General features: G+C 47.1%; 7 protein-coding genes across 7 annotated transcripts, besides 1 other annotated feature; 5 read left to right on the top strand and 2 right to left on the bottom strand.

Annotated features, from left to right (window-relative positions):
• Positions 1-14,458: part of a sequence feature (sequence corresponds to BAC RPCI93-48K5) that runs on past both edges of the window.
• Tb927.3.4910 (signal peptide peptidase, putative) lies at positions 48-1,106 on the bottom strand (the record flags this gene model as incomplete). Its single annotated transcript, XM_838990.1, has 1 exon — positions 48-1,106. The coding sequence occupies one exon, from the start codon at positions 1,104-1,106 to the stop codon at positions 48-50; it is 1,059 nt and encodes a 352-aa protein (XP_844083.1).
• On the bottom strand, positions 1,332-2,708 carry Tb927.3.4900 (tRNA isopentenyltransferase, putative; the record flags this gene model as incomplete). The annotated part of the gene is made up of 1 exon (XM_838989.1): positions 1,332-2,708. The coding sequence occupies one exon, from the start codon at positions 2,706-2,708 to the stop codon at positions 1,332-1,334; it is 1,377 nt and encodes a 458-aa protein (XP_844082.1).
• Tb927.3.4890 (ubiquinone biosynthesis protein COQ7 homolog, putative) lies at positions 5,207-5,821 on the top strand (the record flags this gene model as incomplete). Its single annotated transcript, XM_838988.1, has 1 exon — positions 5,207-5,821. The coding sequence occupies one exon, from the start codon at positions 5,207-5,209 to the stop codon at positions 5,819-5,821; it is 615 nt and encodes a 204-aa protein (XP_844081.1).
• Tb927.3.4880 (hypothetical protein, conserved) lies at positions 6,029-6,577 on the top strand (the record flags this gene model as incomplete). The annotated part of the gene is made up of 1 exon (XM_838987.1): positions 6,029-6,577. The coding sequence occupies one exon, from the start codon at positions 6,029-6,031 to the stop codon at positions 6,575-6,577; it is 549 nt and encodes a 182-aa protein (XP_844080.1).
• Tb927.3.4870 (hypothetical protein, conserved) lies at positions 8,004-9,044 on the top strand (the record flags this gene model as incomplete). The annotated part of the gene is made up of 1 exon (XM_838986.1): positions 8,004-9,044. The coding sequence occupies one exon, from the start codon at positions 8,004-8,006 to the stop codon at positions 9,042-9,044; it is 1,041 nt and encodes a 346-aa protein (XP_844079.1).
• Tb927.3.4860 (protein kinase, putative) lies at positions 9,361-10,479 on the top strand (the record flags this gene model as incomplete). Its single annotated transcript, XM_838985.1, has 1 exon — positions 9,361-10,479. One exon carries the CDS (start codon positions 9,361-9,363, stop codon positions 10,477-10,479), a length of 1,119 nt encoding a protein of 372 aa, XP_844078.1.
• On the top strand, positions 12,393-13,196 carry Tb927.3.4850 (enoyl-CoA hydratase, mitochondrial precursor, putative; the record flags this gene model as incomplete). Its single annotated transcript, XM_838984.1, has 1 exon — positions 12,393-13,196. The coding sequence occupies one exon, from the start codon at positions 12,393-12,395 to the stop codon at positions 13,194-13,196; it is 804 nt and encodes a 267-aa protein (XP_844077.1).

The following is a 14,458-nucleotide window of genomic DNA, read 5'->3' as shown; positions in this document are numbered from 1 at the left end:
CGACTTTCCTGATGCAAGAGAAGTGAAAAGGGAACAATACATATCTTCTAGTCATTCTTTTTTGTTCCCTCACATACCTCCTCCTCTTCTTCTTCGCCGTCCCAGACAAAAAGTCCCTTCATTTGCTTCACTAAAAAGTCGCCCAGCCCCATCTCGTCCCCTGCGTCCCGTTGATCCCCCTCTTCAGACTTCACCTTATCAGTCGATGAGTTGTCCGGCTCCGTCACGGCATCGGATGTATATTCCCATGCAGCCTTGTAATCGCCTTGAATAACGGCAGTAATGGAAAAGGAAACTAGAAGCCAAGGAACAATAAAAAGAAGCGCTGGCTGACCGTGATCAAATATCACCATTACCGCCATCGTGTTCACTAAACTCAAACCATATGCAGTGAGGGCAACATTGAAGTAAAGACTGCCCTTCTTTACATACTGAGAGGAAAATACCAGTGTCTGGCCGATAAAGAACCCCGGAATGATAAGGTCACCAAGACCCAAAAGGCTCATCGACTTACAACCACCGAAGATATCCCTTGGGAAAACCAGTTTGATTGGTCCATCTACACCGCTTGCGACCATGAGCATAACATCAGATCCGAACACCCAAAATATATCATAGAAAAATAAGCCCAGGAGAAGAACAAAAGAGCTCTTAAAAGAACCCAAATGTATCGAACTGATCGCCGAAACAGCTATACCTGTGGCTAATATGTTATTCACCAGCCAATTCCCGGTTATGTAATATAACCCTCCTGCCACGCAGCAAAAGCAGCCAGTTAAAACATTGGGACGAGTGTACGTCTTAACAAATGAGCCAAGAGAGAATACACCAAAGATACTCAGGTAGAATGAAACTATGGAGTTGAAATACTCCCTAGGAACAAATCTCAGTATAACATACACGCTGAACAACACGACTGACCCCATTAAAGGCATCATCATAGCATCCCCTGTTTTCATTACTTCACTTTGGTTGCCACTTCGTTTCTTCATTTTGATTGTCTCTCTAAGAAGTCTCTGGCTGCCCATGTAGACAATCGTCACAGCACTAGCCATAAGATAGGCAAGAGCTATACTTAACTGTATTGTTTCAGATGGACTCGGCATCTTTCCGTTATTAAAGTTTCCTTTTTTATCTTTAATAAATGGCTAGTGTAGATTCGACTCGGTTTCCTTACTCACGTTTAGCTAATTAGAGTGGTAAAAAAAAAAAGGGACAAACACTGATACAAGTTCTCCTCAGCTTAAAGGGGCCAATACAAAAATCAAAATATGTTTAAAACAAAATTCCGGTGACGCAGGAAACTATTAATCAATGTTCAAAATGAGACCTTACGACCGCTTAACTCTCTTAGAAGGAATTATCCGACCAAACTTCTCAGCTTGCTCCTTCACCAACGCCTCGTGCCTTAGGGCACCCCTGTGTCGTTTCGAATGCAGATGTGAGATTCTCCCCCTCCCATCGGTATAAAAGACGTTGCAGACGCCACACCACTCGTGCCGAACCGGGGATGGTATTGACACATCTTTTTTCAATGGAAAAAACAACCCAGCGACATTGTCGCACGTCCGTTTGGTGAAAAACAAAACGGCAACTTCAACTTGCCGAAGAAAATCGGAAGGACTCGCAGAGGCGTCAACTGCAACAAAGTTTTCCTCCAGATTTACAGTAGCAAACAGCTCGCGAAGACGACCAAGAAAGCGGTTTTTTATCCACTGGCACTGCTGCCGTGCGTATCGGTTGGTGTTCACTTTCAGAAGATCCAGCGACTCTGAAACTTCGCGTTCGCCCTTTAGTTGAACTTCACTTCCCGACATGTCAAAGGACGAAACAATTTCTTTAAAACCTATGGCTTTCCCTAGGGGTAGCGTAAAAACGTCCTCTTTATGCCGCTGAGCAAATTTGCGGCATTCCTCAATGATCCCTTTTTCGACCATCACATCTATACGTGCGTTGAGTTTTGGCCTAAGCTTTTCAAGTTCAATGTGTGTCCACAATATGAAGCACGTACTGGGACAAAATCGAAGTCGCGGCTTCTCCCTGGAGTTATAAACATCGGATGGTATCCTATTGGTCCTTTTGTATATGTCGACGAGGCGCCGAATCCGTCTGATGTCGTTGGGATGGTATCGAGCAGCAATGTCCGGGTCAATATCCTTCAGTTGGTCCCAAAGAGAATTCCCATCATTCAATTCGGTGTGTTCTGCGCACCCGCCAGTTGTGTCCAGACACCCCGACACATGAGTATCTTCTACAGTTAAAAGATTGTCGAAAAGCAGTGACTGGACGTAATAGCACGTTCCACCGCAAACGACCACCGCTGCAGGAGAATGAGTTGACAAAAAGCTTTCGATATAACTTACAGCATCGCGAACGAATGAATGAATATTATACGCATCATTTGCAGACTTACAACCCTGTTCAGAAAATGCTTCACGGTCACAACCTCCGAATGCCAACGTTGGGTCGCGAATTTTATTGCCCTCGGGAGAAAGGAAACTCATAAAGCAGTGAGGAATCCCATCCATTTCCTCCGATGATATCTTGTTCGTCACAATGGGAAGACCGGCGTAAAACTGCATAACGTCACAGTTCAATATTACCACATTGTTACAGCCACACCTGAGCTGAAGGGTCTTAGCAACTCGAACTGCTGCTAGTGACTTACCACTGCCGGTCGCGCCTATGACAAAGTAAATAGACCTCATAGCTTCCTGGTCACTTCACATCACTCTTTGCTGCTGTTGCTGCTTGCAAGTGTCGAGAGGGGCGAAGTCGGCGGCAAAATATCACATTTCAGTGGAACAGTCACCTTCGAAAATGATGACAAGAAACAGACAAAGTTATCACTTGCTGTTAAATACAACCAACAAGAGAATCAAACATGCATTTCCCCCATATGGTTAGCAGCACGGAACAACCAGAAGTTACCTAGAATATTCCGTCCTGCACCATCGCCACAGGCACAACCACCCTATGACGTAAGGGGCAGAAACACTCTTTACCCCCTATTATAAACTGCTCATAAGAAATCACCAAATGTGCGCTAAAACGGCTCAACCGCTACGATTTTACTGATTTGCCCACCATTCCACAGGTTACCACAAGCACAAATCTGCACGAACAGCCACATAAACGGGGGTGACAAACAACAAAACTGAAGAAGTAAACAACCGCTGATGCGAACCATTCGTTTTTCCGACTACTCGCTTTCTCCCAGCGACACAAAAAAGGGAGTGTCGTCCTCCAAAGAGTGGTACAAAGAAACGCAGGTCGGCTGTTACCTAAAAACCGTCACCTCCACACCCCATGAAGCAGACGCAAAGCATCCCATCTGTGCTGAATCGGCAAATGAGGCAGCAAAAACGAAGTAAGTTCAGTTCTGCGCATATCCTAAATGCATAAAGTACTAAGCATAGGTAGATTTGACAACCCTTAACAACAACCAGGTTAGCTATGACGGACGGGCGCACTTATCAATACAAAGAAGATAGCCGAGGACGTTGCAACAACAACAAGAGCAGTGGAAGCGACCTAAACCGTGACGTGCGCGATAGTCTAAAAACAAAGAAGCGTAACGGAACAAAAACAACTATCCACAGTAACACATTTGTGGGAATTGTGGAAAACCACATTTACACAAGCCTATGCGTATTACATAAATACATCACGTCATCTTACGCGCATAATTGAACGGAACCACCTTAATAAAACAACCGGTAAGGATATGGTAAAGCAACTTGTAACCACTAGTGTTTTTTTAATAACCAAGGAAGAGACTTGCACAACAGTTGGAAGTCGGGGAACACGCGTATAAGTGAAGGAAAACAACACGTGCACACTCCAAAGGGTAATTAATACTCAAAATATATACCAAAAAGATTTGGCTAAACAGTAAAAGTTTGGCAACGTTCTACCCCTGTAAAGGAGCACCTCTCTCCGTCGTAAGCCGTCCCGTCTTCCGCGCCCCACACAGGCAAAGGCGCAGACGAGGTAACCCCCACTTGGGGGATAAACAACTAAAAAATAGGAACCTTAAGCAGGTACTTCAACGAAGTTTGTACCCAACACCCATCCTCAGAACATATGGCTGGAGGAAGCCTCGAAAAAAAAAAAACGGAAACGATAAAGGGGTAAAGCCGACCCCGTTCAAAGAAGGGCGCGAACGCCGCCCCAACGGGAAAGGCGGCCTATGCGTGGCCGACGCGCGTGCTGAGAGTAAAAAACTGATACTGAAATCCCAAAGGAGCAACGAAGGCACTGAGCCCCGACACACACACGCAACATGCCAACTCCCCTCTCTTTTTCACTGAATAGACGAGCCTGCTGTAGGGACGGCAATCGCCGGGGCGAGCATTTCAGCAGCAGGCACAGATATGGAGAGTCCCATGGCGCTACGACCACACGCCGTCTTTTTAACTGTGGACGACGGGGCTTCCCTTAAGAAATGGGTTATATTGGCAACAGGACGACTGTGGTCAGGTGGAAAGCACAGCGCACTGGTGGACTTTTTGGGAGAGGTGGGATGGGGAATCGCACTGGGTCTGTGCCGAGGCCCGAAAGGGTGCGCGGAGTTTTGCCCGTGTGGGCACCCGACTCGGAGCAGCGGTTACGAGGTCTTTCTTGCTTCCTGGAGCTGATTGTGAACGGGCTGCTTCCTCCCTCTCATTACCGTCCTCGACTGCGTTGGTTGCTAGAAGTAGGCTGAGGGTCTGTGGAGCCACCGTCTCGGGTTAGAAGAGATTCTTACCTTTCTTTATTTTCCTCCACGTGCCTGGAGGCGTTGAGTGTGGCTGCTTTTGTGGGCAAAGTAGCGTAGGAGGAGCCCCACCACGGTATTGTAAACTGGGTTCTCACGCTGAATTCATCGCCGTTCTCCCCTCTTCTCTGCAGCGGCAGCACTGGGAGTCGGTTCTGGAGCGGGCCAGCCAGGGTTGACCTCGGCGTGCGCATCTCCGTGTACGCATGTGAACTGCTTCGTCGGTTTTTCGCTAAAGCAGCCATCTCGTATGGAAAATACTGGTTCACAGGAGGCGGATCCAACGCGAGTATCCCACAGTATGTTCATTTCCTACTTGATCCCAGAGGGGGTATAGTTTGGGAGTCTTTGTCTCAGCAATTCATTCGCTGCGCGACCATTTTAGGCAATATATCCTTTTGTATGTTTGTTTGTTTGCTAAATGCCTTCCCTTGAAGCTAGTTAGGTATGTTACGCAGATCGGTGGTTAACCTTCAGAACCCAGCTCGTGTTTTCAGAAGCGCGGCGAAGCGGCAAAAGCTCGATGAAGCTGTGCGCGTTGACCAGGCTGGGGAAGTGGCTGCGGTGCGCATATGCAAGTATCAGTTGCTATGGATGTCCCCCCTCGATAGTGGCGTGCCAGTTGTCAAGGAGATACTGAGGGATGAGCTCGTTCACGAAGAGGTTATGGGTCACCTAGCTCGTAAGCATTCGGTGCGCTTGACGTTACTAGATCCACTGTTTCACGTGGGCGCCTTTGTGATGGGTAGTTGCACCGCTCTTCTGGGAAAGGATGCAGTAATGTGTTGCCATGCTGCTGTTGAAGTCACAATAGCACAGCACTATAATGATCAGCTTAGGGAGCTACAATCCCTCGAGGAGTCGGAAGGTGCTTCGAAAGGCAAGGATGAAAAGGACTGGGCAGAAGTCATGGAGTATGTTGCTCGGTTCAGGGATGAAGAACTGCATCACCAGGAGCTCGGGGAGCAAAATGGCGCAGAAAATGCACCAGCGTACCCACTTTTGTACAATGGCATTCGTATAATGTGTTCTCTGGGTGTGGCTTTAGCGAAAAGGATTTGAAATGCTTGTAACATCTTTGCACTCGGATCCCCCCCCTTTGGAGCAGGTTCAGGGTTACTGAACTTGTGGTGGTCAATTTATTATTTTCTTTTGCTACTTGACGTATTACTTTTTGTCTTCCTTCTACTTCGCTGTTTCCTGTTCTTCGTCCTGGTGGACTTCTGCGTTTGAAACTCAATTGCGTCATATAGAACACAACAAGTGAAGATGAGCTCCATACCGGTGGACGTTCTTAATGCGGTTACTCAATGCAATGAGAAAGTGACAGCTGTGGAAAAGGAAATCGAAGAATTTACAAATCAAGTGCGCATTGATTTCCGGTCAAAGATTGAACCACTTTTCGATAAACGGCACCTCGAGCTGGAAAAAATAGAAGGGTTTTGGGGCAGTGCATTTGTGGCAGTGGAATCTCCCCTTATGGGGTTACTAAATGGTACAATTGATCCAAAAATTGTACGGGCTCTGACAGACTTTAGAGTGAAGACAAGTGTTAGGGACGGGTCTATCTGCCGTTGCGTGTCGGTGACTTTTCGCCCGAACATGTTTGTGAAAGAGGGAACCTTCTCCCGTGAGCTTGATCCCAGTGTAAATACACTTTCTCTGCAACCCATACTATGGAAACCTGGAACCGAGAAGGCTCGAACCGATTCTCTCTTCAGGTTTTTTTCTCCGGAGTGCAAGGACATAGAGTTCCTCGAGCGCGCGCTGACAGAATTTGATGAACTGTTCCAAAACCCTCTTCTAGCCTTTGAATAAGATGGTGAAGGCTGAATGAAACACTAGCATAGTTGAAGCGGGTAAACTCCATTGAGTCTTATTTGGTGAGGGAACGAGTGATACTAAAACGTAAGGAGTAAATATAAGAAAACATGCGAAACTCTTTGGCCGCTAATGTCTTGCGTGAAAGATAGGGAGTCATATGAGTCCTCAGCAGAGTTTCAGTTCAAATACACCTGCAATTTCTTCGCTGATTGTCTACGTCTCCTCGTGCCTTTTATTATTTTTGATAGACTACTGCTGGCAACGACAATCACCGTTCCTGTGTTCATTTTATATTTCTTTTGTCCTAATGCCTGCACAATCTCGTCGGTCAAACAGTTTGACATGATGGCACGTGGGGCAGCTTAAAAAGTAGCGGGGTGTCAAAGGAACGCTCTTGTAAGCGCGATACACTATGAGATGGCCTCACCGCGGTAATACCAAAACAGCAGAAATCAGCGCGACTCAGACAATTATAGTACCGCAGGATCTGTGAGCTTGTTTGGGGGGACCTGACAAGGATGAAGATGCGATCCACATGTCGATGGTGATCGTGTTTAATATTTTGGATACTTCTGGTGAGTGTTTTTTTTTTTCGAGTTTAACTACAACGCGTCCATCGGTAACAGGATTCATGGCGTTTGTCACCCAAATTACGGTAACCATTAGGCACTTATATAGGTAATCATATTATAACGTACAATTCGGGCTGAGGAGGGGAGTATCAACGACATCTGTGTATTTTTATCTGAGGAGACCGGCAACAGCTCGCGGCATTTCTCCCATGAGAAGGTTGTGAAATCAGAAGGGCAATACGAAGCCCTCATCTGTTCCTCTAATGCGTTGGAGATGGACCAATGTTTTCGTTCTTTTTGAACGTTTGCTTGGAGGTGCGTACTAACGGGAAGCAAACTAGTTTTCTTATATATTATTATGTAGCATGGGCACGGATCAATGATTTGTTGTAACAGTATGTGAATATGTGGTGGTATTCCCGTCTGGCATGCGATGAACTGCCGCAGTAAACACAGAATGAAGTCCTAATATTGGGGTGGCTGTGCGGAGAAATATGTGAAGTGTCGACGCTTCTGAGGAACACTACTCCGGTCGCACTGTGTGTTGAGGTGGTTGAGGATGGTTATTGGTTTATTGGATGAAGAGGCTGTGCGTCTGTAAGGTACCCACGATATCTGATCCCTTAGCATTACACGTGTCCCCCCCCCTTTGTAAGAGTGTCTGGAGTCGGCAAATTAATGTTTTATTGAAGGGGTCTGTAATTTCAAAAGAATTTTTCTTTAATACAAGCTTTCTCTTCGCCGTGGAGAAAAATCATTGTCATCCACCTTCATTTATAGCCTTGTTGCACCACCTCTCCTCTTGATGAGCATACCCCCGCATCTTGGGGGGGGGGGGGAGTAGTTGCATGCTGCTCAGTCAACTCAAATTTATTGTGGCGCGCCTTTTCCCCTTCTTCGCAGTTTCGACACCGACAATGGGAGTAGTCAAAGTGTGGTTGCGAGAACCACATCATACCGATGATGAAGCGGTTAAACTTGTAGTGGACGAAACATCCGACGTATCTGATGTCCTTTTAAAAGTACCCGAATTTTTGCGAGTGCGAAATTTGAAACCTTCGGAGATTCAAGCAGAATATCAAGACGCTGTACTCTCCAACAGGTTCCTACTTCATAACGTTTTTCAAGGAAAAAATGAAGGCACTTTGGTCATTCGGCCACGACCTATGGCCTTACAAACTAGCAACAAAGGTCTGCCATTTACTGCACGATGTAAAAATCGAGTAAATGATATCACGCCTTCCTTACATCATACGGTCTGTCCATTACCTTCTCCCAAAGTTATCAAGTTTGGAGAGAAGGCTGCACCGCCTGTAAAAAGTTTGAGGCGGGCGGTTTCGTACAGCGGAGTGCAGAACAGATCGTCGATGGCTCGTCGTGGCAGCCGAGATCACGTGGACCATTGTGTCGGACCCCATTCTGCCCCTGGATCTCGGGACGGGACGCCCAAGAAGCAGGTAAGAGAACGTAGCCATCGCAACAACCCGGTGGAGTCCGCATCGTCAGCGCTTGCCGCGCGGACCTCCTGTCAACAACGTGTACCGTTCGATGCTGTGAACAGCGCCGTCTCCCGCTTTAGGCAGGAAGCAGAAAAAATGAAAGCGACACCAAAGAGAAATAACATTGGTGTTGTGTGTGGTAGTTTCAGACCTCAATGGGGGAGGCCTCTTTGTGCCACTTGTGGCCGGTCCAAGCATCTGCACTGGGCCGCACCTGTGAACGAGACTCACAAAAGATCTTCAGCCACCGAAAGGTCAGACAAGCATCCAGCGGTGTGTGCTTCAACCGCTGGCACGCAGGGAGATAGTGTTTTCCTCGGGTTGGACGGTGGTTACAGCAGTGGCGAGGGTCACGTCGATACCATACCTTCGCCTAAAGATCAATGGTAGGAGAATTTCCTACCTAACGTATACATATTGTTACACACCCCCTCGACTTTTCTGTTCTGTCTACACACATTAAGTTCTTCATAGTTCTAATGGTTTTTTTTGTAATTGTGAAATGAATAAAATCTCCACCTTATCTATGCACATACTGTTTTTTTTTGTATATTCAGAGACTTCGGACTTACATAACTGGCATACCCACTTTCTTTCTGAACAAAAAAAACTAGTGTAAGGTCGTAAAAATAACCCTCTGTTGATTGCTCTTGGCGCGCCCAACTCGTACTACGCAGCGCGTGTCTCTGAACGGATTCCAATCCAAATGAAAAGGAAGGGGATTGCGTTAGATCTTGTGGCAGTGGAAAAAACCCAGCATGACTTGCAATCGTATCAAATAAAGAATAATAACTGCCTTCAGTTGCGGGCATTCTTGCTTAATGAGTCGGGTATGTTTACTACAGATGGGAGGAAAATACTTGGGAGTGTGACGAAAGAAGATATCGATTGCACATCACGCAGAATTATTGGCCGGGGCGCAAGCGGCACCGTTCGATTCGCGAGGCTTAAAGACGGAACCCCCGTTGCGCTGAAGCACATACCAATAACATCAAAGTTACACCGAGATGAAGTAGATCGGGAATTATCCTTCTTCAGTTCACAGTCCAACTCCCCCTTTGTCATGAAGAATCTGGGGGCGTTTTGGGATTCGGAGGAAGGTGCCATTGTGATACCCATGGAGTGGATGGCTTACACCCTAAAGGATATGAGCTACTTCTGGGAGGGCATAGAGGAAACCATATTGCGAGATATTTTTTTTCAGGTTGTATCTGGTCTCGTATACCTCCATGACACAAAGCGCGTTATTCATAGGGATCTAAAACCAAGCAATCTGCTTATTCGTGACGACGGATATGTTAAGATTAGTGACTTTGGGGTTTCGAAGCTGGTGCAAACGCTTGATGTATCTTCAACCTACGTAGGGACAATGTATTTTATGGCCCCCGAACGCCTGGAGCAAACCGTTTACAGCTTCAGTAGTGATATATGGTCTCTGGGTCTTACAGTGATCGCCACGGTGACGGGGAAGAACCCGTGGGCTCCCCCAGATGAGATGAACTTGTTCCAGCTGCTAGGGAAAATAGCGGGTGAAACTACCCCATCCTTACCGGAAAAGCCGGTGTACTCTGAAGAAGCCCGAGATTTCATCAAGAAATGTCTCGTTCGGGATCCACAGGAACGACCATCAGCCGCCGAGTTATTGAAACACCCCTTCTTTGAAGGCTGTACTGAAGAACTGGCCGTTAAAAATGTCAAAATGGCCGTAGAGCATATGACTCACCTTATCAACAATGATGCAAAGAAAACAGAGGACCTGAAGCGCAGCCAAGAAGACGTCGCAAAGGAAGTGAACATAAAATTGGAAATGCTAGGTGTTCTGTAGTATATGAAGTTTGTATGTTTGTACACTTTATATTAAAGGGTGTGCTGTCCTGTTATTTTTGTACTGGCACAATTTTTTTTAAAATATATACTTACGCACACAAAGACGTACGGATGGGTGACAGGCACAAAGCACGCCTATTACCCTATTTCTTTCCATGCTTATATATGCTACATACTTTGATGGAACCGTAGATAATCGACCGTAAGGTGTCACACTTTTGTAGCTTACAAAGCTCCTTTGCTTCACTTCTGCGTTGACTTCAATAGCAAATGTCTGGGCACACATAAAACCAGGGCAACGTGGTTGGCCCGAGCAACTGTCTGTACCATAAGAGAATTTGGTTTGCGGTTGTATGTTTTAGTTCTTGGCAGCGTATCAGGTTAGAGGTGAACGGCCATAGGGAAGGGCCAGCGGACATTTTCTAAGTGCCACTCTGTGCCAGTGCTGGCACCTTTTCCCTTCTTGCACTGCTGTAAGGTAGTGGGAAATTAGGACGAAACGCCTACTTTCACTGCTTTTTTTTTAATTGTTACGGTGTTGGTGGACGGCTGTTCCAGTTTGGCGACGCAACGTGAACATCGACGGCTTCACTACTAAACTATTATTCGCGCCTTCTAAGCTTCTCCCCGACACCTTAGATTGGTTGGATCACCGTAAAATGCCGTAGAGATGGGGAGAATTGAGGTACGTTTTTCCCTATGCCATTGGTTGTTGGATGTGTCCCTGTCAAAGAAGCTTGCCTGTGTTTACTCAGAGCGGCAGTATGTCTACTTTGTACGGCCGCTGGTATCCTGTCGTCGACTTGATGCTGCAGACAAAAAAACTCTGTCACCTACTGTTCAGCATAAGGTGGTTTCAGGAATTCGCCCCATTGCAATTGTTTGACAGGTTGATGCACGGTGAAAACGGACCACAGGTACCTAACTAACGATAGTGGTTTTGCCCATTTTGCCTTCATGGGGGCGAAGGGCTCGTGGGTGTGCGTACGCTTTGTTTTTGACGAGTTGGGATTGGAGTACTGACGCGGCGCTTCCGCAACAACTAGGCAATATGCATGTGATTCCACTCTGGAAAGGATCCTTCCACAAGTAGTGGAGTTGTAGACCCGCTGCGGGCATGTGGAAGAGCTCGTTTCTCGATAGTTGGCCAATTTTTTCTTTTGCTTTTCCGTAGTTGGGTCATGCGCCATAGGCCGGTCCAGTGGAGACGTGCAGACCGTGGCTTTAACGCAGGGGGGCTGCACGGTCCTTTAGTGGATCGATATCTGCATGTGGGTTCCTCAAGCCAGTTTTTTTGACCGCACTTGTGGCAGAGTCAATTTTTTCCAACCTGTATCACAGTGCGGGAGGGAAACGTAAGTGGAGGGCAGTAACAACTCTTATCCGAGCCGCACAGGGTAACAAAGAAGGGGAGCTTACGAGACGAAAGATTTAGTTCACGAGGTGAATATGCGCTCTCGTGGTTCGCTATCTGTGGAGAAGCGCTCCCACTCTTTATCGGCTGCCGCACAAGGCGGAGCCAAGTCCCCCTTTGCACTGTGGTATATCAACATAGTCTGTCGCCTCCTTTCACATGATTTGTGGATGGTGACAACGGTCAGCCCCTTTTCCAATGGTCCCATGAAAGCATAGCTGCGTGGGACCTACGATAGGCACCATCTTTCCCCCCTTTGACTATTGCCTATGTATTTGCCAGTTTCTGTGACAATTTGAGTGCGGTGGGGACGTAGCGGTAGGGGAAATGTCTTTGTTCCCTATGTTGAAGAGGCTTTGCATCACATGTGTGGCAAGAGCCGGTCCGCCGTGAACATGCGCTTACTTGCGATAAAATAGGATATTATTTGTGCTTAACTCTTTGAAGTTGCCCTGCTACCTACTAAAAGTGTTTAGGTGTGTATCTGTATGGATTAAATGTTACGCTCCTGTGCACTTTTACGTTCTGCAACGGAGGCTGTCGTTAAGTGCTCTCAGAGAGGAGCTGTGTTGACGCTGACACTTAACAGACCTGCTCAACTTAATGCACTTAACAAGGATTTGTTATGCGCGCTAGCTGAAAGCGTGTCGAAGTACGATGCGGATCCGTCGGTGTCGGTCATCATCATTACCGGTGAGGGTAAAGCCTTCTGTGCCGGTGCTGATGTGAAGGCAATGTCAAGTAAAAGTTTTGTTGACTTTTATAAGGACGACATGCTTCGCGGTATCGACACTGTAGCTAATGCTAAGAAACCAGTTATTGCCGCAGTCAACGGTTTCGCTTTGGGCGGTGGATGTGAACTTGTCATGTCTTGCGATATCGTTGTAGCCAGCGAAAAGGCGACCTTCGGACAACCCGAAGTTAAAATTGGAACAATTCCGGGCGCTGGCGGTACACAACGGCTTGCGCGGCTAATTGGTAAAAGTAAAGCGATGGAATGGGTGCTGACGGGACAACAGTATACTGCAGAAGAGGCGGAGCGCGCTGGTTTGGTTTCCCGTGTTGTGAAGCATGAGGAACTTACCACGGCAACTATGTCAGTCGCTGAAAAAATTACGTTGAACAGCTGCTTAATAACTTCCCTTGCGAAAGATTGTGTCAATAGGGGGTTTGAAGCAACACTGAGCGAGGGCCTAAATTACGAGCGACGGATATTCCAGGCTACATTTGCCACAGCTGACCAAAAGGAAGGTATGCGTGCCTTCCTGGAGAAAAGGAAACCGTTCTTCACCAATTCGTAGGCTAGTAGGTTTGGCGGTGTCCTAAACCGTAGCTATTTGGTTATGGAACAAGGGACGTATAATATTGGAGAGGGGCTTCAGCGCTAAAACGAGCAATGAGGGCACGAGCTGTGTTTTCCCCCATCAGTGGTTTAGCGCTAGAGAAACGCCTCTTCTCTTTTGAGTTTTAGTAGGCGTAACGATGAAAACTGCGGACACAGGACCGTATGCTTTACACCTGATGCGATTGTCACCATCCCATCCCAAAGTGCTCAATTCTTGTCGCTCGAACTTTATTAGTTCCTCTCTTTTTTTTTTTTTTGGTATTTGGGTGCACCACTTGTTTAAACAACAGCTTAAACGGCTGGCAAGTGGCGTACGATGCGTGTCTGAGACCACCACGCGGGGAATCCGCAGCATATCTACTGGAGAAAAAGCACCTAACTCTCATGATAAGCAAATCGGGAGATATCCATGGAAAGGAGTGCTGTAGAAAAATTTGAGGCGGGATCGCGTGGAAGATCATATAGTTGGGTTTTCGCGCGTGGATGCAAGTGGGTGCATGATCACCTCGTCCGTGTCACTGCAACGGCCGCGGATGGTTTGGCCATTAATATGGACACAGACGCCGGTAGAAGAGGGTCGTGCGCGTCTGATGTCAGTCTTGAAGTGTTCTCATGTCGAACTGTCTGAGGAGCCAGTGGCCTCTATTTTAAGACGCACGATGGTGTGTCTTAATTGCAGTTATTCAAGAGTCTGACTTAAGCTGACATTTCTGTTCCAGTTGTGTGTCCCATGCATCCGCATGGGCGGTGGAGCGGCTCAGCTGCGGCGAACACCATCGGTCCTCTCCTTTTTTTCTTCCGCACCATGCGTCACACAAGACCGAAAATGTTTACTAACCACGGGAACGGTACAGGTTCTCTCTCCCTCACCACCGCCCCAGTGGTGTGTCTGGGCCTCTTCCAACCTACCAGCGGTGACATGACGTGCAGCGTTGTACGATATTTCTTGCCGTTTTATTATTACTCTGTATAGGGGTGAGGGCCATAAGCCTTCGGGTACGCATACCTGTGTAGATGTGAGCTGTTCGCCCAACCGGCGTTAGGTTCTAATTTTTCCAGCTTCTAGATCCCTGTATGGTTGTGCCGCATCGGGTGTGCTGCTGGTTTATCTGTGAAAGGCAACGCATGCATGTTACGTTCGCCATTGGTCCTGATTTTGCCAAATGAGCTATATCAACTAACATGTGTATCCTGCGTAATATCTGCGATACCGCCCTC

Source organism: Trypanosoma brucei, chromosome 3, assembly GCF_000002445.2.
Source record: "Trypanosoma brucei brucei TREU927 chromosome 3, complete sequence".
Lineage (NCBI taxonomy): Eukaryota > Euglenozoa > Kinetoplastea > Trypanosomatida > Trypanosomatidae > Trypanosoma > Trypanosoma brucei.
The sequence above is the reverse complement of the archived record's forward strand: the minus strand, read 5'-3'. Positions and strand labels throughout refer to the sequence as shown.